At 35.3% G+C, this 24,760-nt stretch overlaps 2 protein-coding genes across 6 annotated transcripts in view; one reads left to right on the plus strand and one right to left on the minus strand.

Moving 5' to 3' along the window:
- TBCK (TBC1 domain containing kinase) overlaps positions 1–24,760 on the plus strand; it is a 263,530-nt gene that overhangs the window by 66,165 nt on the left and 172,605 nt on the right. For all 5 annotated transcript variants that reach the window (XR_010345400.1, XM_012436502.2, XM_064384035.1 and 2 more), the window contains 10 exons: positions 6,910–6,971; positions 7,592–7,653; positions 8,630–8,778; positions 11,176–11,314; positions 12,941–13,040; positions 18,944–18,993; positions 19,229–19,358; positions 20,666–20,764; positions 22,398–22,460; positions 24,028–24,154. Coding sequence is in view for 4 of the 5 variants with exons in the window: in XM_012436502.2 (XP_012291925.1) it covers positions 6,910–6,971; positions 7,592–7,653; positions 8,630–8,778; positions 11,176–11,314; positions 12,941–13,040; positions 18,944–18,993; positions 19,229–19,358; positions 20,666–20,764; positions 22,398–22,460; positions 24,028–24,154 (981 nt within the window). In the remaining variant the exon portion in view is untranslated. The remainder of the gene's footprint in view (positions 1–6,909; positions 6,972–7,591; positions 7,654–8,629; positions 8,779–11,175; positions 11,315–12,940; positions 13,041–18,943; positions 18,994–19,228; positions 19,359–20,665; positions 20,765–22,397; positions 22,461–24,027; positions 24,155–24,760) is intronic.
- Positions 23,224–23,745, minus strand: LOC105706228 (large ribosomal subunit protein uL24-like). Its single transcript, XM_012436449.1, has 2 exons — positions 23,739–23,745; positions 23,224–23,678 (listed from the first exon to the last, which is right to left on the minus strand). Exons 1-2 carry the CDS (start codon positions 23,743–23,745, stop codon positions 23,224–23,226), a joined length of 462 nt encoding a protein of 153 aa, XP_012291872.1.

The following is a 24,760-nucleotide window of genomic DNA, read 5'->3' on the forward strand; positions in this document are numbered from 1 at the left end:
ACATCCTCTCCAGCATCTGTTGTCTCCAGATTTTTTAATGATCACCATTCTAACTGGCATGAGATGGTATCTCAATGTAGTTTTGATTTGCATTTCTCTACTGACCAGTGATGATGAGCATTTTTTCATAAGTTTGTTGGCCTCATGTATGTCTTCTTTTGTAAAGTGTCTGTTCATATCCTTCACCCACTTTTGAATGGACTTGTTTGTTTTTTTCTTGTAAATCTGCTTTAGTTCTTTGTAAATTCTGGATATCAGCCCTTTGTCAGATGGGTAAACTGCAAAAATTTTCTCCCATTCTGTTGGTTGCCAATTCACTCTAATGACTGTTTCTTTTGCCGTGCAGAAGCTGTGGAGTTTGATCAGGTCCCATTTGTCTCTTTTGGCTTTTGTTGTTCAATGCTTTTGGTGTTTTGGTCATGAAGTCCTTGCCTACGCCTATGTCCTGAATAGTTTTGCCTAGATTTTCCTCTAGGGTTTTTATGGTGTTAGGTCTTATGTTTAAGTCTTTAATCCATCTGGAGTTAATTATAGTGTAAGGTGTCAGGAAGGGGTCCAGTTTCTGCTTTCTGCACATGGCTAGCCAGTTTTCCCAACACCATTTATTAAACAGGGAATCCTTTCCCCATTGCTTGTTTTTGTCAGGTTTGTCAAAGATCGGATGGTTGTAGATATGTTGTGTTGCCACCGATGCCTCTGTTCTGTTCCATTGGTCTGTATCTCTGTTTTGGTACCAGTACCATGCTGTTTTGATTACTGTAGCCTTGTAGTATAGTTTGAAGTCTGGTAGTGTGATGCCTCCCACTTTGTTCTTTTTGCTTAGAATTGACTTGGTTGTGCGGGCTCTCTTTTGGTTCCATATGAAGTTTAAGGTGGTTTTTCAAGTTCTTTGAAGAAGGTCATTGGTAGCTTGATGGGGATAGCATTGAATTTGTAAATTACTTTGGGGAGTATGGCCATTTTCACGATATTGATTCTTCCTAACCATGAACATGGAATATTTCTCCATCTGTTTGTGTCCTCTCTTATTTCGTTGAGCAGTGGTTTGTAGTTTTCCTTGAAGAGGTCCTTTATGTTCCTTGTTAGTTGTATTCCTAGGTCTTTTATTCTCTTGGTAGCAATTGCGAATGGCAGTTCGTTCTTGATTTGGCTCTCTTTAAGTCTGTTCTTGGTGTATAGGAATGCTTGTGATTTTTGCACATTGATTTTGTATCCTGAGACTTTGCTGAAGTTGCTTAACAGTTTCAGGAGATTTTGGGCTGAGACAATGGAGTCTTCTAGATATACAATCATGTCGTCTGCAAATAGAGACAATTTGACTTCCTCCTTTCCTATTTGAATACCCTTTATTTCTTTTTCTTGCCTGATTGTTCTGGCTAGAACTTCCAGTACTATATTGAATAGGAGTGGTAAGAGAGGGCATACTTGTCTGGTGCCAGATTTCAAAGGGAATGCTTCCAGTTTTTGCCCATTCAGTATGATATTGGCTGTTGGTTTGTCGTAAATAGCTTTTATTATTTTGAGATACGTTCATCAATACATAGTTTGTTGAGGGTTTTTAGCATAAAGAGCTGTTGAATTTTGTCAAAGGCCTTCTCTGCGTTGATTGAGATAATCATGTGCTTTTTGTCTTTGATTCTGTTTATGTGGTGAATTACGTTTATAGACTTGCATATGTTGAACCAGCCTTGCATTCCCGGGATGAATCCTACTTGATCATGGTGGATAAACTTTTTGATGTGCTGTTGCAATCGTCTTGCCAGTATTTTATTGAAGATTTTTGCATCTATGTTCATCATGGATATTGGCTTGAAGTTTTCTTTTCTTGTTGAGTCTCTGCTGGGTTTTGGTATCAGGATGATATTGGTCTCATAAAATGATTTGGGAAGGATGCCCTCTTTTTGGATTATTTGGAATAGTTTCGGAAGGAATGGTACCAGCTCCTCTTTGTATGTCTGGTACAATTCGGCTGTGAGCCCATCTGGACTTGGGCTTTTTTTGGATGGTAGGCTCTTAATTGCTGCCTCAACTTCAGACCTTGTTATTAGTCTATTCAGGGTTTCCGGCTTCTTCCTGGTTTAGGCTTGGGAGGAGGCAAGTGTGCAGGAATTTATCCATTTCTTCCAGGTTTACTAGTTTATGCACATAGAGTTGTTTATAATAATCTCTGATGATGGTTTGAATTTCTGTGGAATCTGTGGTGATATCCCCTTTATCATTTTTTATTGCATCTATTTGATTATTCTCTCTTTTCTTTTTTATTAATCTGGCTAGTGGTCTGTCTATTTTGTTGATCTTTTCAAAAAACCAGCTCCTGGTTTTATTGATTTTTTGAAGGGATTTTTGTGTCTCTATCTCCATCAGTTCTGCTCTGATCTTAGTTATTTCTTGTCTTCTGCTAGGTTTTGAGTTTTTTTCATTTTGCTTCTCTAGCTCTTTCAATTTTCATGATAGGGTGTCAATTTTAGATCTCTCTTTGCTTCTCATAGGGGCACTTATTGCTATATATTTTCCTCTAGAGACTGCTTTAAATGTGTCCCAGAGATTCTGGTATGTTGTGTCTTTGTTCTCAGTGGTTTCGAAGAACATCTTTATTTCTGTCTTCATTTCATTGTTTATCCAGTCAACATTCAAGAGTCAGTTGATCAGTTTCCATGATGCTGTGCGGTTCTGAGTTAATTTCTGAATTCTGAGTTCTAACTTGATTGCATTGTGGTCTGAGAGACTGTTTGTTATGATTTCCATTCTTTTGCATTTGCTGAGGAGTGATTTACTTCCAATTATGTGGTCAATTTTAGAGTAGGTGTGATGTGGTGCTGAGAAGAATGTATATTCTGTGGATTTGGGGTGGAGAGTTCTGTAAATGTCTATTAGGTTTGCTTGTTCCAGATCTGAGTTCCAGTCCTGCATATCCTTGTTAATTTTCTGTCTCGTTGATCTGTCTAATCTTGACAATGGTGTGTTAAACTCTCCCACTATTATTGTGTGGGAGTCTAAGTCTCTTTGTAAGTCATTAAGAACTTGCCTTATGTATCTGGGTTCTCCTGTATTGGGTGGGTATATATTTAGGATCGTTAGCTTTTCTTGTTGTGTTGATCCTTTTACCATTATGTAATGTCCTTCTTTGTCTCTTTTGATCTTTGTTGCTTTAAAGTCTATTTTATCAGAGATGAGAATTGCCACTCCTGCTGTTTTTTGCTCTCCATTTGCTTGGTAAATCTTCCTCCATCTCTTTATTTTGAGCCTTTGTGTATCCTTGCATGTGAGATGGGTTTCCTGGATACAGCACACCAATGGGTTTTGGCTTTTTATCCAATTTGCCAGTCTGTGTCTTTTGATTGGGGCATTTAGTCCATTTACATTTAGGGTTAATATTGTTATGAGCGAATTTGACCCTGCCATTATGATGCTAGCTGGCTGTTTTGCCCGTCAGTTGATGCCGATTCTTCATTGTGTTGATGCTCTTTACCATTTGGTATGTTTTTGGAGTGGCTGGTACTGGTTGTTCCTATCTATGTGTTGTGCCTCTTTCAGGAGCTCTTGTAAGGCAGTCCTGGTGGTGATGAAATCTCTGAGTACTTGCTTGTTCATAAAGGATTTTATTTTTCCTTCACTTATGAAGCTTAGTTTGGCTGGATATGAAATTCTGGGTTGAAAGTTCTTTTCTTTAAGGATGTTGAAGATTGGCTCCCTCTCTCTTCTGGCTTGTAGGGTTTCTGCTGAGATCTGCTGTGAGTCTGATGGGTTTCCCTTTGTGTGTAACCCAACCTTTCTCTCTGGCTGCCGTTAGCATTTTCTGCTTCATTTCAACCCTGGTGAATCTGACGATTATGTGCTTTGGGGTTGCTCTTCTAGAGGAATATCTTTGTGGTGTTCTCTGTATTTCCTGTACTTGAATGGTGGCCTGGCTTGCTAGGTTGGGGAAATTTTCCTGGATAATATCCTGAAGAGTATTTTCCAGCTTGGATTCATTCTCTTCGTCACATTCAGGTACACCTATCAAACGTAGATTAGGTCTTTTCACATAGTCCCATATTTCTTGAAGACTTTGTTCATTCCTTTTTACCCTGTTTTCTCTAATCTTGCCTTCTCATTTTATTTCATTGAGTTGATCTTCAACCTCTGATATCCTTTCTTCTGCTTGGTCAGTTCGACTTTTGAAACTTGTGCATGCTTCGCCAAGTTCTTTTGTTGTGTTTTTTAGCTCCATCAATTCATTTACATTCCTCTCTAAGTTGTCCATTCTCGTTAGCATTTCGTCAAATCTTTTTTCAAGTTTCTTGGTTTCTTTGCATTGGGTTAGAACATGTTCTTTTAGCTCACAGAAGTTTCTTATTACCCACCTTCTGAAGCCTGATTCTGTCATTTCATCACACTCATTCTCCATCCATCCTTGTTCCCTTGCTGGTAAGGGGTTGTGATCCTTTGTAGGAGGAGAGGTGTTCTGGTTTCAGATGTTTTCATCCTTTTTGCACTGGTTTCTTCCCATCTTTGTGGATTTATCCACCTGTGGTCTTTGTAGTTGCTGACTTTCAGATGGTGTCTCTTAGTGGATGTCTAGTTTACTGATGATGAAGTTATTTCTTTTTCTTATTTTTCCTTCTAACAGTCTTGCCCCTCTGCTGTAGGACTTCTGAGGTTCACTGCAGGCCCTGCTTGCCTGGGGTCACCTACAGCAGCTGCAAAACAGTAAGGGTTGCTACCAGTTTTTTCTTCTGCTATCTTTGTCCCAGAAGGATGCCCGCAAATGTCAGTCTGATCTCTCCTTTATGAGGTGACTCTTTGGATATACGGGAGTCAGGGAGCTGTTTGAAGAGACAGTCTGTCCTTTATAGGAGCTCAAATGCTCAGCTGTGAGCTCCGTTGTTCATTCAGAGCTGCTGGGCAGGTACGTTTAAGTCTGCTGCAGCTGAACTCATACACCCCTTTTTTTTCCCCAGGTGCTCTGTCCTGGAGAATTAGGGCTTTACTTAGTAATTTCCGTTCTGCTGCTGCCTTTTTTTTCAGGACTGCCCTGCCCAGCAAGGAGGCAGGCTAGTCACTGTCTGCCTGCAGAGGCTTTGCTGAGTTGCTGTGTGAACTTCCCTGCAGTCCTGTTTATATGGGTGTAGTTAGAACTGCCTCTGCAATGGTGGCCCACCTCTGTAATGGTGGACTCTCTCTGTAATGGCGGGTTGGCTCAGCAATGGCGGGCTGCCTCAGCAAAGGCGGACTACCTCCGTAGTGGTGGAGTATCTCGGTAATGGCGGACGCCCCGCCCCTACAGGGCTGGACCATCCCAGGTTCAGCTGTGCTTGCTGTGAAGCTCTCAACCCAGAGCATTTCCGATTGCTGTTTTTTTTGTGTGTGTGGTAGGGGTGGGACCAGCCAAGCCTGATCACCTGGCTCCCTGCCTTAGAGCCTTTTTTTTTTCTTTTAGTTGAATGGTCGAGTCTCTCGCCTGCTGAAAAGGCGCCGGGATCTGTGTGCTTTCCCGTGCGGCGACCCACTGAGCTGGCTAAAACAGCAGCGCTGAGATTCGTGGCGCTTTTTTTTTTTTTTTTTTGCCCAGGAATCTCCTGGCCTGGCTCCCTGTTTCAGTCACCTTTTTTAATCAGATGAATGGGCGACTGTGGTTTCCCGGACCTCCACTCGCCAGATCCAGACCAGTGTGTTTTGTGTGGAGAACCGCCGCACCGCAGCACTGGCAAAACAACTGCGCCGGCCAAAACAGCCGCGCGGGCCAAAGCAGCTGCACTGGCAACCTGTGGGGCTCCTCCGCCTGGGATTCTCCTGGTCTGTGGGCAATAAAAATTCATCTGGAAATGCGGCATCCACTCACCCTCTGTGCTTTCACTGGGAGCTGCAATCCTGAGCTGCTCCTAAGCGGCCATCTTGGATCTTCCCCTGATTTTTCTTTATAAAAGGCTGATATGTATTTTCATATATGTAGATCCAAATGTGTAATTCAAATTAATAAAAATTTATGTAATCTACTTTAGATTGGAAATAATTAAGCATGTTTGATAATTAAGGAGAAGAAAACGGTGATAGAACACTTTATGTAAAAGAGTGACAGATTAGTATCCAAGTTATGAAGGTTTGCAAATTAGAATATGTACAGGAAAATATTAGTAAACATTGAATAATAATGATTTATAAGTAAATTTGCAAAAATTTTACCAGATTTACCACATTTAATTACAAAGATTAATACTACCGTTATTAAGAAGCCTTGGAGATTCTTAAATGTGGTCTGTAATCTAAACTTATACTTTAAATTCACTGATAAATGTAAGTACATTTTCCAAATTATGTATAATAAAACAAATTTGTCTTGTAATCATGAAAAAAAGTTACAAAGCCTTCTTAAAAGCGCTATTGATATACAGTCATTTCTTGAAGATAATTGTTTATAGCACCTGCACATGTACCAAAATTGCTGTGTACTCGAGTTCCATAGTCAGTCCCGCAGAACTCACGTGTATGAAAAATGGGTCCTCCATACATGTGGATTTTGCATCCACAAATACTGTATTTTTCAACTCATGTTTGGTTGGAAACAATCCACATATAAGTGGACCTGTGCAGTTCAAACCCATGTTGTTCAAGGGTCAACTGTGTGTGTCTGCATGTATGTATTTAGAAACAGAGATCGAGTATCTTTACCTTCCTTGTAAAGGAATTGCTCTTTTATCAAACTTGTTAAGCTGATATCTTTCAGTATCAGTTTTTCAATTAGTATTTGTCTGAAGCTTTTCATTTTTATCAAAACATGTAAGGAAATTTAACAAAATGATGCGTTTTCAGTATTCTGAGTTCCAGAACTGCATTACTCCATTAAAACATTTTTTATCAGAGTTTATTTTTTGATTTGTTGGATAGTTTAGAAAAGAGGCATTTATTCATATAGTTTTTTCTGTTTTATAGATTGTGTAGATGACACTTTAATAGTTCTGGCTGAAGAGCATGGTTGTCTGGACATTATAAAGGTTTGTCATTAATCTTTGTCATTATAAAGGTTTGTCCATTTGTGCTGCTATAGCAAAATACCTGATATTTGGTAATTTATAAAGACAAAAATTTATTTTTCCACAGTTGTTGAAACTAAGAAGTCCAAGATCAAGGCACCAGTAGGTTCAATTGTCTAGTGAGGGCTGCAATCTCCTGAGAGAGGAATACTGTCCTCACAAGGCTGAAGGACAAACTAAGCAATTGCTAAGTGAAGTCCCCCTTTTATATGCCTCTTAATGCCATTCACCAGGGGAAGAGCTCTTATGACGTAATCACTTCTTAAAGGCCCCACCTCTTAATACCATCACATTGACCTTAAGTTTCAAAGTTCATTAAGCCTGAACTTTGGAGGGGATACAATAAAACAATGGCAATCTGTTAATCAAAATTTATTTTACACACTTGGGATCCAATTGCAAGCTATTTTAAAGCAATGCTTATTTCCTGTTAAGTATTTGCCTTTGCACAGTGACTATATTTGTATAAAGAACAAATAAAAACTTTTTAAAAAATCAAAACCTTCTAGATTAGCAAACATTTAAATAAAATATATTACTAAAATTTATCATTTTAATTAATTGTTTTTTCTCTTTACCAGGAGCTTCCTGAAACTGTGATAGATCTTTTGAAGAAATGTCTCACCTTCCATCCTTCTAAGAGGTTGATGTTATTTAGATATTGGGATTACATTGAGATCCTTTACACATAAGCACTTGATTTTTTTCTTATTTGTCCTAACATAATGGATTAAATATACATAATGTACATATGTAGTAATATAAAATTGACATCAGTATCATAACTGTGAATGATGTAAGCTTTCATTTTTTGTGAATAAATGAAAAAGTAATTAAAGTTAAACCATGGTCAAAAACTGACATATACTAAAGAAGGTACTAGTTCATTTCCAAGCTTCTAAGTAGAAAATCAACTAAACTGTGGAATGTAGGTATTCCTAGACCCAATAATATCATCAAAGAAATAAGAATAAAAGTTTATTGTCAATATGTATTATGGCAGTGAATTTGGGTAATTGATAGAGTAAACTAACAATTGTTGATAATAAGAAAGGATTTCTTAGAAGTTCATTAATTGACTTTCATTTGATGATATCACTACTAGTCATACAGCTATTCCTAAACTTCTTAAGTATATAATGTTTGAAAATAGTGTATCCAAATTTGTCTTTAGCAAAACAACTTTATCAAGACATGTTAGAGAGAAATAGTAGTTTTGTGTGAATGTACCACATGAAAGTAAAGGACAGGAAGAAAACCCCAAAGGTATTATTATAATAGTTTGCATATTTATTATTTAATTAAAGTATTCAGTAAAGCAGGTGAATGCTAGTCAGGCTAAAAGTAAAAAAAATGCAGAAGCTCTTACAGAGTGATATTTTTGATACATCATAAGGTAAAGAAAGTACAACATAAGTAAAAAAAATTCAGATTTCAGTATTTACTCACAGTTAATTGATTGTAATATAAAAGTATACATGTAGACTCTGCAAAGGAGAGCTGTATTATTTTCTGTGCTAATGAGATATTTAAGATGTTTATCCTCTTGAATGTATGCCATTATTATAGGAAGTTTTTTGTGACTTTCATTCATGCTCTATATTTTAAATGTTCTCAAGGCTAACCCCAGATGAATTAATGAAGGACAAAGTTTTCAGTGAGGTGTCACCTTTATATACCCACTTTACCAAACCTGCCAGTCTGTTTTCATCTTCTCTGAGATGTGCTGATTTAACTCTGCCTGAGGATATCAGTCAGTTGTGTAAAGGTAATGATAAATTAAAGCATATAAAATAATATGAGCCTTGTTTTTAAAGGAAGTTTTCTTATCCTAGTTTCAGCTGAATTTATCAACAGTATGTATTAGTGATATAGATACTTATCTGGGAATTAAGAGATGATTCTGGAAGTGATTAAAATATAACTGACTGACTGGGTGTGGTGGCTCGTGCCTATAATCCCAGCACTTTGGGAGGTCAAAGAGGGAGGATCGCTTGAGGCCAGGCATTTGAGACCAGCTTGGTCAACAGAGAGATATCCTGTTTCTACAAAAAATAAAAAGTATATGCACATACACACACACAAATATATGTACGTGTATAGTTAGTCAGAGCCTAACTTGCTTGGATAATATCAGAGTCTAACTGAACTGGTGAGGGGAAATATCAAAGTGCAGTCAGCTTTAGCCTTCTATGTGGTAGTTAAGGTTAACAGAAGCATTGTATAGTCAATCCTGTGATTAGGTCTGACTCTTTAAGGGAGCCTGTGCCTCTAGCCTTTAGACAAATACTTCCTTGCCCTTAAGGAGTGGCTAGAATAAACACACACACACACACACACACACACACACTCTTACACTTGAACTAACAGTTTGTCCTTTAAATTTAAGTTATTGATATTCTATATAATTTATTTATAAATGATATCTAAAAATATTATTGATAAGAATTATATACCATTATATTGTGAATGTTGAAGAGAATATCAGCTTTTAGTCTTTCAGTTCTTGTGTGAAGATTACAACTCTTGGAATGTAAGGTTTAATGACATCAGTAAGTTACCTCTATTCTGAAAAGTTTTTATGACTTAAGTCATGGCAGAAAATAGTTAACTAAACATTCATTCAATTAAACATTTATTGAGTTCCTGGTATGTGTCACTGGTATTTTAAGTAACATTCATGCCAAATGGAATGGCACAACGGACATTTAGTTATGCAATCACTATTATAAATGAAGGTCAATATGAGTATAGCACAGTGGCAGCACAGCAGGAGCACCTAGTTCTGTATTTCTGTCTGGGACATCAAGGAAGACTTCAGAAAAGGCAGCCAACCATTGCCTTGAGACATGAGGGAAGGAACAATTTATGCTGGTCCTTCCCCATGTGCTATTTTCTACCCTTATTCTTTTTGCAATGTACAGTGTAAAATTACCAATACTATGTATTATAAAGGGTAAAAATTCCAGATTTTCCTTTTTCTGATTTCCCTTGATATGGGCAGTAAGCTTGTGAACTAGAATTGGCTAATGGGATCTAAATGAAATTACTGGGCATAAGGGCTACTTATAGGGAAAAAAAAATTTTGTGACAGGAAAGGTACTGCAGCATATGTACACCACTTTCTTCTCTTCTGAATGCAGGAAATGGTCTGGAATTTTGACAAGCATAGGCCCCCTCCTGTACCTATGATTGTATTAAGAGAGATGAATAAATGTCTTTATTATATAAGCCACTTTAAGTAGTATATTATTTTCAGCCTGGAGCGTTCAAATTATTTTAAAAATTGAATGAGAATCTGCCAGTCATGGCATACCTCCAGGTAGGAGAAGGGAAATAGCAAGCTCCAGCTCATTCTAGCCACTCCTTAAGGGCAAGGAAACATTTTGTCTAGAGTTACTGGCTCACTTAAAGATTGAGATCTGATCATAGGACTGACTACAGAATGCTTCTGTTCCCCACACCTTAACCACCACGTAGAAGGCTAGAGTTGGCTGCACTTTGGTATTTCCTCTCTCCAGGTCAGTTAGGCTCTGATATTATCCATGCAAGTTAGGCTCTGACTAACCAGTTTATCCTGAAGGCAGACGTTGTTAAGAACAGTGCTCATTGTATTTCAAAATGGTTCCATTTCCTCTGCCACTGCTGGAAACATAAGAGCACTTTTCTCCAATATTTAATGTGAGACCTTTGTCAAACTCCTGGTGATAAAACTCACAGAAGTGTTGGGGTATCCCTTATGACTGGTTCCCTCTGGAGTTTTTAACCTCAGATTTGTCTACATTGAGCCTCCAGTAATTTATTAATTACCATTTAGGTTTTCCAAATTTGGCACTGGTTCCTGAGTCAGTGCCAACGAATGTCTGTTCCAGTAGGCCGTAGCTCCCTGTATTCTCCTGTCTCCAGACTTGGGACAGAAGTTTGCCCTATGTCCTCAACTCTCTTACAGATCCAATAATTGTTGATTTTTCAGTCTCTTCAACTTTCTATTTGTTGTTAGGATGGAGTAGCAAATTTCAGGCTTCTTACAATCAGAACTAGAAACTAGAAGTCTGTTCTTCAGTGTTTATTTTTATTTTTTTAGAATAGCAGCTATTATTGCCTGTTGACTTTTAATAAAAGTAGAAAATATAATACAGTGATTTCTTAAATTTGCTTTTAATAGATATAAACAATGATTACCTGGCAGAAAGATCTATTGAAGAAGTTTATTACCTTTGGTGTTTGGCTGGAGGTGACTTGGAGAAAGAGCTTGCTAACAAGGAAATCATTCGATCCAAACCACCTATCTGCACGCTCCCCAAGTAAGGAAAGTAACTTCTCTGGAAAATTTAAATAAATAAATAGTTATAATTATACATATATGGTAATAATAAAAAATAAAATTTGTTGTTTTTAAAATTTTTTTGGTAGGCATTCCAAGAAAGTGATTATTGGAAGCAATTGGAATCAGCACCTTATTTGATTGTTCAGAGTTTCTAATTGTAGAGTTCCCATCAGTTGTCTTTGATCAGTACTTTGCTTTGTGACCTGTATAAAATGAAGTTAATATTATGGAATATCTTGGAATAATTGATGTTAATGAAAAATATACAAATCACAATAGGATATTTAAGAGCGTTAATTAAAAACTAGCTTAGCGTGCCTACTCTGAAGAACTATGTTCTTTTCACAAATATACTTGTAAATGTAAATGAACTCTGTAGCCTCACTGCATGTTGTAGAGTTGATCACTGTGCTTAGTGTGTTGCAAAAAAATCTGCAAAACTGCAATAGAAGATGTCATGCTAGAAATTAGACTGGAAGTTAAATACCTCTACAGCCTTGGGGCTAAGATTATCATTAAATTGCTCTTCATGTTTATTCATAAAAATATGAATCTAAATTTCTTGAGCTTATACTAATACTTTAAACTTTTAATTTTAGGCTGGGCATGGTGGCTCATGCCTGTGATCCCAGCACTTTGGGAGGCAAGGCAGGTGGATTGCTTAAACCCAGGAGTTTGAGACCAGCCTGGGCAACGTGGTGAAACCCTGTCTCTACAAAGAAAAAATAATTAGCTGGGCTTGGTGTTGTGTGCCTGTAGTCCTAGTTACACAGGCAGCTGCAGGTGGGAGAATCACCTGAGCCCAGGGAAGTTGAGGCTGCAGTGAGCCAAGTGCAGTAGCCGTAGCCAAGTGCTACTGCACTTCACCCTGAGCAAATGAGAGAGCCTGTCTCAAAATAAAATAAAATAAAATAAAATTTTAATTTTTATATTTCAGGACTTAGGTTTGATCATTGTAGATAACTGTGGAAGTCATCTGCTTATCATTTTCTTGTATTTTAAACTTTTGTATTAATTGTTTGGATTGACTATTTTATATTTTTTTCTCTCTTAATCTGATTTTAAATGTTAACTTTGATTATACATCATACATTGAATTAAGTAGAAAATCAGAGGCAAGTTTACGGAAATTCCAAGAAGGAATGGTGGAAAGGATATATAGACTCTTAAAACTAATTTATTGAAATTGTAAACAAATTTTATTCATTTGTTATTCAATATTCTTTCTTCTGTGAGGTTACTGTCCAGTATGCTTTTTCTTTCTTCCCTTTATCTTTTTCCACCCTTATAAACTTTCTTGGTAACACATTTGGTTAATGTCAAGAGAGTACTGTTAGCATTGAAACTGCATGAACAAAGAGTTGTAAATGACACTTTTGTTTTTCTGAAATTCTCTATACTTATATTCATACCTACTCAAGAGATATCTAAAAATGAGACTTGTTTGAAGAAATCTCAATACATTGTTTTATTAAACATCCAGTCTAAAGTTTAATTCTTTTTTGAAGAAGGGATTGATGACTTAGAATAAACTTTACTTTCTAGAAGAGACAATAAGCTGGATTTTGTTTGCATATTGTTATCTTTAAATATTTCTTTTCAGTTTTCTCTTTGAGGATGGCGAAAGCTTTGGACAAGGTCGAGATAGAAGCTCGCTTTTAGATGATACCACTGTGACACTGTCATTATGCCAGCTAAGAAATGTAAGAATTTTATTTTGACTGTTCTACTTTAGTTTTTTTTCTTTAATTAAAACCTTACAGTACACAAGAAGTCCTGTATTCCTCCTTGATTTCACAAAATATGGGAGAGCTTCTGTAAAGTGTGTGCCCCACAGTAGAATTGCATCTGTATGACTTGAGCTTTATTATCTGATTGTTCACAAAAAATGATGTTATCAGTTTATCTTTTCATCATCATTTGATAACTGTTCTCATTTCTTTATTTACTTGGTAACACTTTCTTTTATCAAATTTTTAAAAATTATTAATCTAATGGTATGGAAAGGTATTTTACTATAACACTAATTTTAAATTTCCTGATGATAGTGCAGTCGTCTTTTCACATATTTTAGCAGTTTACCTACCTCTTCTGGGTTTTACTAGTTCATATTTCTTGGTTTTTCTGTTGAGTGATTTCTTATTGATTTGAGGACTTCTAACACTATATCCCAGATATTGTATCTTTGTGAGCTATATGTCATGAAAATATATTCTAATCTATGGCTTTTCCTTTAACTTGTTGATTCTTATCTTTTATTAAATAGAATTCTAAATTTTTATCAGTATTTTCTTTTATAGTCAAATATATTTTATCTGATGTATTTTTTCTTGTAACTTATTTAAAGTAATAACAAGGTTCTAAGTATTTCTATAATGTGTTTATATATTTCCTTTTAAAAGATTTAAAGAATTGTTTCACATTTAGCTATTTAATCCACCTGGAATTTAATTTTGATTAACTTGTAAGGAGGGTTTCCAATATCATATTTCATTGATTAAAAAAAGACTCCTTGTCTCAGTACCATATATTGAATAGTTTTCACTTTTTTGATCTGTAATACCAACTTTTTCTATGTTTATGGATATGTTTCTGGGCCTTGGTATTCTGATTTGTTGGCCTGTTTGTCTAATTTTAGCTAATACCACATTGTTTTAATCCTTAGATTTATGTGAACTGTTGATGCCTAGTAAGGGAAGACCTTCAGTTTTTTTGTCCTCAAAATGGAGTAGGAGCTCTTTAACATCTTCCTCAACTAGCTGATTTGTATAATCATCATAAAGAGGTTCATAAAAAATTATAGGGTTTTGATTGACATTGCATTGAATTTGTAGGTTAATTTGTAGAGAATTGATGTATTTAAAAGATAGAGTTTTATTTCTTGAGCATACTTAAATAAACATATACTTTATTTGTCTTATTTTATATAACAATTTTCTTTTTAGTGTCTGTATATCAGTTATAAGATTTATTCCTAAGATAATTTGTTGTTGCTCTTGTAAATAGAAAAATGTGTGTGTGTTGTATGTGTGTGTGTGTGTATGAGTATGATTTTTTTCTAGAATTTTATTTCAAAAATTTTTAAACAGAAAAGTTGAAAAGCATTTACAGTGAACAACTTCCCACCTAGATCAAGCATTGATATGATCTACTAGCAAAATAGAGTCAGACCTATTCATTGTCCTATTATGTATAGCTGTTTTGGTCTACACTGGCAGAAATGAGTAGCTGCAATAGAGACCACATGGCCCACAAAGCTAAAAATATCTATTATATGGCCCTGCATAGAAACAGTTTGCTAATCCCTGACCTAGGTTCTATAATTAACATTTTACTTCCTTTATCACGTCAGTTTATCCTTCTAGCCATTCATCAATCCATCATATTTTTTGTTCTTGCATTTTAAAGTTAAATGAAGACATTACTACAATTCAGCTGACACATTAGAGTTTAAGATTTATTTATGGTTCTTTTCTAGGCAAAATTTTCATATAGTAAATTGTACAAATCTTAAGTATACCAATAGATGAGTTTTAAAAAAATATCAATAATATTTTTAAAAATACCATTTCAGCTACTGTTTTGTGCTTGATTAGTAACACAATTGATTTTTTATGTTGATTTTGTATCAGGCAACATTACTGAACCTATTCTTTTTCAAATAATATGTCTATAGATTCTCTTTGGTTTTCTTGTGAATTAAGGTAGTATCTTTTCCTTCATTTCCAATTCTTATCTACTCACTTCGTCTTTTCTCATTATTTTTGCTGCACCTCTATAACACCATTGAATAGAAACAGAAATAGTGGGCATTCCTGTGTCATTTCTAGTTTTAAAAGGTTGCTTTTGGCTGGGCGTGGTGGCTGAATCCCAGCACTTTGGGAGGCCGAGGCAGGCGGATCACAAGGTCAGCAGATCAAGACCACCCTGGCTAACACGGTGAAAACCCATCTCTACTAAAAATACAAAAAATTAGCCGGGCGTGGTGGCACACACCTGTAATCCTAGCTATTCGGGAGGCTGAGGCAGGAGAATCACTCGAACCTGGGAGGCAGAGGTTACAGTGAGCTGAGATTGCGCCACTGCACTCTAGCCTGGGTGACAGAGTGAGACTCCATCTCAAAAAAAAAGTTGCTTTTTATATTTCATAATTAAGTGTAATATTTGTTGCATGGAATTATAGAGGTCTTCTATTCTTAATTTGTTATAAGTTTTGTTATGAATGGGTGTTGAATTTCACTGAGTATTTTTACTATATCTATTGAGATGGTCATACGCTTTTTTATGTATTATGTTAATGGATTTAATTCTGTTGATGGGGTTTTCCAATGTTAAGCCATGTTTATATTTCTGGGATAAACCCAGTCAGATCAGGATTTCATTTTTCCTTTTTTATACATTTGTGTTTTGATTTTTCTAATATTTTGTTTAGAATGTTTGCATTTCTGTTTCTATGTGAGATGGGCCTGTGAGTTTCTTTTCTTTCACTGCACCAGGCTATTTTGGTATCAGGAGTATACTAGTCTCATTAAATAAATAGAAGAGTGTTGTCTTTTTTTCCTATTTTCTGAAAGACTTATATGATTACATATATCTATTTCTTTAATGTTTCCTGGCAGTTAGCTTTAAAACTATATTGTAAGGGCTCCTTATCCCTATCTGGGTGTATTTTTAATCATTGCTTCAGTCTTCTTAATGGTTATAAGTTTACTCAGATTATCAATTTTGTTTTAAAATTATTTCTAAAGTTATATGTTTTGGGGCCTTTACATTGCCCTTCCCATTGCCTGTAATACTCTTCCACTGCTTCCATTTCCTTTCTTTCCATTCTTTGCTAAAATGTCCCTATTGGTGGGCCTTTGTTGGCCATCTTTTATAAAATCGCAGTGTCACACCTATCCCTTGTACTCTTTATCCTCTTTAGCTTGTTTTGCTTTTTTCCTCCATTGTACTTCCCTTCATTTGATGTGTTATGTATTTTCTTCCTGAAGGAATGAATCCTGTTTTATATGGAAGTCCTATTAATATTTTAGTAAAATATAGGGGAAAGTATTTTATAATCTTATGATTAAGTCTCAGTTTTTTAGTGAGCCTGTGTTCCTGGGCTGTGACCTTCACAAGATTTCTCAGCTTCCCCACCCCTCCCCACCTCCACCTGAGACAGGAAAGGAAGAGCTGGAGCTGGGTATTTCTTTTCCCCTACATCAAAGACTAGAGCGGACTGGAGTTTAATATGTCCTTCCCAAGTTGGCTAGATTTCTGTAAAACTCAAGTTTGGTTATGACCTGGTAAAAGAGTTTCCCTTTAAGGCAGGCCTCTTTTAAGGAAAACAGAGTACTCTGGTGGTATTTCAGATTGGTTACTTTCCTCCTCCCCCTGCAGGAAGTCAAGGGTATTTTTCTCAGATCTTCACCCAGAGAACCTGGAAGGGCCTGTGGGGTTAATCTCATGGAAGCAAGGAAGGCTTCCCTAAAGCTGGGCTTCCAGAAGTTTTTCTCTCCCATACTAGTTTGTGTTCAGCCTGCAGGTATTAGATAATTACCTTTTAATTGATCTTAACAGGCTCCAGCAGTGGCTCTGTACCTGGTAAGCTGTGATTTGCCTGTATTCGAGGATCCCTCCAGTTTTTAGAACATCACTCAACTCTGATTCTGATAAATGTGAGAAGAGTTCTTGATTTTCAGTTTGTTCAGCATTTTTCTTGTTAGAGGAAGAATGATGACTTCTAAGTTGTTTATATTTTGTATAAGAAACTGGAAGTCTAAAAAGGCTAACTTTTTTATTTTTAATCATTCAGCGCTAAGGCTAAAATAGGTACCTATCCTTGTTTCTTGTCTTAGCAATTCCTCTAGTTTTTTCTTTATGTGGCTTTAGAAGGGTCTTCTCCATTCTGAAGGTCTGTTATGCAGGTGCTCAAATCTTTCTCTCATTATGGTCTAAAGCTCTAGACCACAGTTCTTAACTCCTTCTCTGTAGGCCCAGTTTTTTATCTGTTATCACTGCATTTTTCTTATGTTTTAAGTCTTTATCTAATCATTGACTATTTTACATGTTATATAGTAGGAGAATATTAGAATCTCTTCTCTGCCATAATGCCAGCAACAGAAAATTAAAATATATAATTATTACTACTTAAAACTCTGAATTCATAATCTCTTCGAAAGAATGTGTAAAGTAACAAAATAAGTAACAAGAACATGCAGCAAACAATAAATTACATCCAAAATATATGATTTCAATTGATTTTGTTTTGCTCTTGTTTCTTCAATTTAAATTCCATCTAAGTTAAATGAATGTAGGCTTCAGGTCTACGGTCTCAATTCCTTTATAGTTCTACCTGTGAAATTTAAAATACGTTTCTTCTATAGTTATTAAGAAATATTAATTTGCTGAATCTTAAAATTATATGGAAACCAAATAATTTTTATCTTTAGTGTTTTTGAACAACTATTTTCATCTTTTAAAAATCCTAATGTGCTACTTTTTATTTGGAAAAGACAGACAAGAGACTTATTAAATGTATAACATTCAGGATACTGAAAACTAATATTTAAAAAGATGTATGTATTAGTGCAGTAAAACTTGGGAAAATTTTATTTCTTTACTTAAAATTTCAATATATGAAAGATATACCTAAAGGGTTACTAAAACAGGATAAGAATAAGATAAATGCACAGCACGTTAATTTTTAGAGAAGAACTAGGCATAAATTTAGTGTTTGCCAAATTCTTAATGTTGAGTTAAAGATTTGTTTTCAGCTTTAAAAATTCTGGGAATAACTCACATGGGTGCACAATGACTCTAATCAACAGAAGACCAGTGCTTGCTACACACAGAGCTTGAACTTCTGTGTCAGTCCCCATAGGAGCAGACATTCTGCCTTCAAATTGGAAGTTGAACAGCAGAGCAGCAGGCAAGATGCCATTAACCTTAATCACCTGGCTTAGAATGGGGTTATCATTTTACTTTACTAGTGCCTTCCTGCTTATGTTTTTGAAGAATACCTATAATCCTGTCAGAGTTGTTATTAGGAACAACATTTATTATAATGACTTTGTAAAAAACAATCATTAAGTGAATTTTGTCCATTGATTTATTAGCTATTTGAGTCATACATGTTCAAAGTATGATGTGAGAAATTTTTTGGAATCCTTTTCCTAGCACCTTTCCTTTTGACTTAGCTGGTATTATGCCAAAGCAAAAATAAATCTACGTTGTGCTTTTAATATACACATGGATATATAGTACCTCTTTTTAATCATCTTTCTTCATGTAACTTAATTTTTTCATTCATTAAGTTTTATGCTAGTGTTAGTAATTCTGAGTTGTGTTTGGAAAATATATCATGATAAGCGTCTAATATTTGTGAGTGATACCTATAGGTAAGAAAAAAAAAAGACAAGATGTTTTTCACAGCCAAACCTAAATCAGCAGAGGCATGGTATATTTGCATGTTTATGATAAGAACTGATTTTTAGATTCTATTTTATATTTTTCTAGGTCCCTTTATAAATTTATAGTTTTTATATTACTTTTCTTTTTAAACAAAGAACAGGGTTTCTGCCCAAGATGTTTATACGTAAATATTTTGTCTTTAAATACACAGAGATTGAAAGATGTTGGTGGAGAAGCATTTTACCCATTACTTGAAGATGAGTGAGTATATATAGTCTCACTTTATATGTATTTTTCTTTCTGTTTATATTAGATTTATAAGAATTTTATACATTTTTTGTGAAATGTGTTTCCTAAATAGAAAATAAAAACATAATGTTTTGGTTTATTAAAATTTTGTAATTTTTTCTGAAATCACTGTCAATAGAGTTAAAAAGAAAAAAAATAAAATTTTGAACCTTTTGTGGATTTTTTTTTTGCTTTTGTTCTCTTACAGCCAGTCTAATTTACCTCATTCAAACAGCAATAATGAGTTGTCTGCAGCTGCCACTCTCCCTTTAATCATCAGAGAGAAGGACACAGAGTACCAACTAAACAGAATTATTCTCTTTGACAGGCTACTAAAGGTATGGATTCTAAAGTATGAAGTGTTAACAATAGCCCATATGGAATTTTTTTTAAATTGTGTCGATAATTCTTAGGAAATCTTGAGTATGAGAAAACTAATTTTTAATGACCTGTCTTGTCTAGTTAACTTTCTTTTTTTGAGACGGAGTTTCGCTCTTGTTACCCAGGCTGGAGTGCAATGGCGTGATCTCGGCTCACCGCAACCTCCGCCTCCTGGGTTCAGGCAATTCTCCTGCCTCAGCCTCCTGAGTAGCTGGGATTACAGGCACGTGCCACCATGCCCAGCTAATTTTTTGTATTTTTAGTAGAGACGGGGTTTCACCATGTTGGCCAGGATGGTCTTGATCTCTTGACCTCGTGATCCATCCACCTCGGCCTCCCAAAGTGCTGGGATTACAGGCGTGAGCCACCGTGCCTGGCCCTAGTTAACTTTCTTTAATTTTAAAAATGATTCTTGTTCTTAATAAGTAAAATTAAAAAGAAAAACAAGTTTTGTTACTGTATGCAAAATCATGTTAGACAAGGACTAATATCCTTATTTTTTAAAAGAAGACTTAAAAGTCAACAGTAAAAAGCATCAATATTGAAACAGAGAAATGGATAGAGTACATAATATAAATACAATTAGTAAATCTATTCAAATTGTTCTTCACTAGGAATGAAAAAAAAAAAAAAGTTAAAATAGGGGTGTTTTTGTTTACCACATTAGCAAAGTGAGCACAGATGCAATAACATTGGAACTCTCATTCTGTTGGGATAAATGTGAATGGACTGAAACATTTTGTAAAACAATTTGAGTGCATATATCAAGAAGCTTAACGACATGTGTCCTTTGTCCTATTTATACTGTTTTAGAAATTTCTCCTAAGACATAAATTTATAAAAGTACAAATTTATATGCAAAATGCAGAAGTACCCATAATAGTAGCTTATAGTTATTGAATACTTCTCTGTCACCACGTTTTTAACAGAGTGCTTTACCTGCATTATCTTACTTAACCCATATGAGGCTGATACTATTATCCTCCATCTGACTCCTTTAAAATCCCCCCAGAGCACAAAATAGAGAGGAAGGATTAAAAAACAGGTAGAATCAGCTCTTCTTTTTAATTATATAATAAAAGTTTTGCAGGGTGTTACAGATTCATTCCACTGCTTATTTATATGTAGTACTAACACCAGACACAATAATTGGAGATTTATTGTAAGTCACTTCAGTTTTTTGACAGTTATATTCAGAACTGTCTAGACTAAAAGATGGCACTAGGTAATTTGAGGCATATTCATTTCTTTTTTGGTATCATAGGCTTACCCATATAAAAAAAACCAAATCTGGAAAGAAGCAAGAGTTGACATTCCTCCTCTTATGAGAGGTTTAACCTGGGCTGCTCTTCTGGGAGTTGAGGTAAGGAAAAAAGAGAAGGTTAGAAGCTGATAAATAATGCTAAGAAAGGATGAAGAAGGATAGTACTTTTCCAAATACATGTTTTTTTCAGTTGCTAGAAAATTATATAGTAAAATATAAGCATTTGAATATTTGGCAATTTTAACTGGAAGGAATATAGGAAAAGAATAGAATAGAAAAATATAATTCAGGTTTATTAGATTATACTACTCAATATTTCATTTAATGGTGCTCACAGAAAATGTTTTGATTATTAATTTTAAAACCAGAGACTATTTTCAGAATATATGTCAGTTACAAGTGGGTAGTCCTGCTTATAAAGTATGCTTACTATAGAATATGATTACCTGTGTATAAGTGGTTCTGTCTAAGTTTGGAGAAATCTTTCAATTTAATCTGCCTTGTCAAAATCACTAACATAATTCAGTGGCTTTTGGCACACCTATTCCAGCTAGACCAAGAAAAATAGCTCCTTTGTCTTCTATAACACTTTCTCTGTGGTTGTGAAGAAAGGAGAGGTATCACAAATTGTGGTGGCCTGCAATACTAACAGAGAACTCTGATGACATCAGTCATGATAATGGGCCAAATTCTTGCCAGATATTTTTTATTTCTTGTCAATTTCTTTGTCATCTTGTTTTCTCATATTCTCTCATAGATAATTATCATTCCTTTTTAAAAAAGGAAGAAGCTGTTGGCACATGCCTGTGATCCCAGCTTCTTGCTGAGGCAGGAGGATTAATTGAGCCCAGGAGTTTGAAGCTCCAGTGATCCATGATTATGCCACTGCACTCTAGCCTGGGTAATAGAACAAGATCCTGTCTCTAAAAAAAATGTTTTTGAATCCTCAACTGTTTTTAATTCTTGTCAGTCTTCTGTTTGAAGAATTTCCTTTCTTCATTTTTGATTCCCTTGGTAAGAGTCTACAAATACCTTTGAGTTTGGTTACTCTAAAAGAATGCTTAATGTTCAATATCATACTTTAATCATTAGATTTGTAGAACAATATAATGCTGAAGTCAAAGAGGACTTCAAGTATCAGGTTGTCCAACTCTCATTAAATGAATATCCCAAAGAAGGTGACATAGCAGATATCAGAGGTTGAGCCCTAATTACTGGCTCTTTCTCTACCATGATAATAAGCCAGAATAATAATTTTTTTCCTAGCTTGGTCCTATAGAACATGACCAAAATTTGTAGTAGTTTATTCAGTTATTTCTAATTTTTAACAGTGTAAGTAAAAAATGTAATTGATCCTGTTAGGCCCTAATGATTCTATCATGTAATTACAGGCATAACATAACAAGGTTGTGTTATGTTGTAGGGACTGGGAGGCTGGCCAAACATACTTACTAGCTAAGTAATTCATCCACAACATTTATGTTCTGGTATGTATAATTCAAGAGTTTGCCTCAGCAAAATGGCAAGTTGTCACTTATCACAGACCTTCATCACAGATTGTCAAAAACACAGAGAATTTCTCTTAAAATCAGGTCTACCGTGGGTTTGAATGTGCTTACATGTAGTTGGGTGGGTTTCCAAAAATAGATATTTGTAAAAAATAGATGTTTTTATATTACTAGTTGTACTAAAGATAGAATAAATTAATATATATTCTATTTTTTTTTTTCAGGGAGCTATTCATGCCAAGTACGATGCAATTGATAAAGACACTCCAATTCCTACAGATAGACAAGTATGATTTAGGTTTTGTTAAGCAACCTAAGATAATTCTGCCAAATGTTTAAATTTTAGGAAGGATCATGACGAAAGCCTCTTTCTCTCATGAATACATAGACACTGCTATATACTTTTTTTTTTTTTTAATGCCAACTCTTTATTCTTGCTCCAGGATCTGTGGGTCAGTCAGGTTCAACTGAACTGGGCTGCAAGCTGTGGGTTGGGTTCAGGTCTGGTCTCATTCTGGGGGCCGAGGTTGTCTAGATGCACATGTCAAATTGCAAAGTCTTCCTAGACAATCAGGAATGCAGTTGGGGCCAGCAGTGGTGGGCCCACAGAGAGAGCCCAAAGCCAACCTCTGGGTCAAAGATAGTCAAGCAAAAGCTTGGGAGGGCTTCTGAAACTCTCCCAGCCTGTGGCAGCTGAACCACAAGCAAAGCATTCCTGGTCAGGTAACCAAACTTTGTTACTAAACACTAGGGTTTCAGTCTAGGTCCCATTGCTTGCCTTACAGAAAGCCAATCATTGAGACAAGTGTTGACAGGGAAGAAGGATTTATTATGATTATTATTTTTTGAGGTGGAGTTTCACTCTTCTTGCCCGGGCCGGAGTGCAATGACACAATCTATTGTTAGAGAAAGCATAACTCATAATCTATTGTTAGAGAAAGCATAACTCTTATGCTTATAAATTAGTAAGAACAGTACCTTAAAGGACTTTAGGTCAAGTCAAGTGCCTTTTTTTTTCCCTCAAGTTTTAATCAAAGCTTGTACATAAGATTATTTCTGCATCTTCTCAATTGTTTCTTCCTTGTATTTGCCCTTTTCCTTTACTACTTGGTGAGATTTGACTTTCCGTTCAAGGATCTTTTTGTGGTCTTTGTCCAGTTTTAGCCTAGTGATATCCACCTTGCTGAGGTGAATGCCTATGTGGACAGTTGTGCCATTAGCCTTTTCCCGCTGCACCCGTTCAGTGTAGATTACACATTTCTTCCTGTAAACCTGGACTACTTTGCCAATCTGCTGACCTTTACAGTTTCCTTGTACAACCTGAATTTCATCATCCTTTCGGATGGGCATGTTGTACTTCTGTCTCAGCTCTTTGGAAAGAGGGGAAGACATAATCTTCCTGCGAATGTGGGAAGGTGCATTAAAATGCCTTTTACAATTCTTGCTTTGGTCAGACGTCACAAAAGGATTGAATTTTATTTTGGCCACTCTCACTTCAGTGATAGCTGCAAAAGGGCCAAGTTACCTTTATAAAAATGTTATATTTCTCCATCTGAAAAATTTGCCCTTCATTTAGACTAGATTATAAAGGAAAATGTTTTTGAAAAGTATATTAATACATACCTTTTCAAAAGAAATGGTCTGTTTTTCCTAGTTAAGTATACGTACAACTTCTTTAGTGTTTTTATAAGATCAATTAAAAAATTCAGAAAATTAGGCACTTAAGAAGTTGGTCTGTTTTGAAATTCATATTATAGCCTCTCCTTTTCCTTATTTATTTAACAAATAAGAGTTAAGGATTTATTGCTAATTACACAATTTCTGTTTCACCTTATTGCTTTGCTATTTTAACAGATTGAAGTGGATATTCCTCGCTGTCATCAGTACGATGAACTGTTATCATCACCAGAAGGTCATGCAAAATTTAGGCGTGTATTAAAAGCCTGGGTAGTGTCTCATCCTGATCTTGTGTATTGGCAAGGTAACTTTTTTAGTTACTAAAACTCTTCTGGAATATTAGAAGATTGTTGCATAACTGACATTTAAAAAATTAAACTATCTAAACATCCTTGTCTTTGGGAAAAGTCAATATTAAAGCTCCAATTCATTTTTTGAGAGGTTTACATGCAAACAATTAAAAAAATCTTTGTCTAAATCCTAGTGGATATCATTTAAACACATAATATTTAACATGCAAGTTTATTAGCAAAGCAGAAAGAGTATTTGGAATTGGTTGTCTTTGTGGATACATTTTTAAAATGCTTATGCAACTTGTTAAATCATTTGGGGCTAGTTGAGATTCTTATAGTTAATGATTTCTAATTTATGCTTATCATGGCTATTAGGGCTTAAAAATAGGCTATCACCCTAAAGTCCTCATTTTATTTATTGTCTTTTTTCCCTCATATCATTAATGGTTCATATTCTTTATTTTTAGCTTTGCCATTATTATTTTTGTGTTTGATGAAGAATGAGAAACCCATTACAGCCCTATTTTTAATATAAGTGGCTATTTTTATATTTCAATTCTCTATTTCTTACTGGCCATAGTTAAAATATAGCTATTATTTTCCTTAGCTCTGTGTAT

The sequence above is a fragment of the Aotus nancymaae genome, unplaced genomic scaffold (genome assembly GCF_030222135.1).
Source record: "Aotus nancymaae isolate 86718 unplaced genomic scaffold, 86718_ANA_hifiasm-v0.15.2.pri h1tg000033l, whole genome shotgun sequence".
Taxonomy (NCBI): domain Eukaryota; kingdom Metazoa; phylum Chordata; class Mammalia; order Primates; family Aotidae; genus Aotus; species Aotus nancymaae.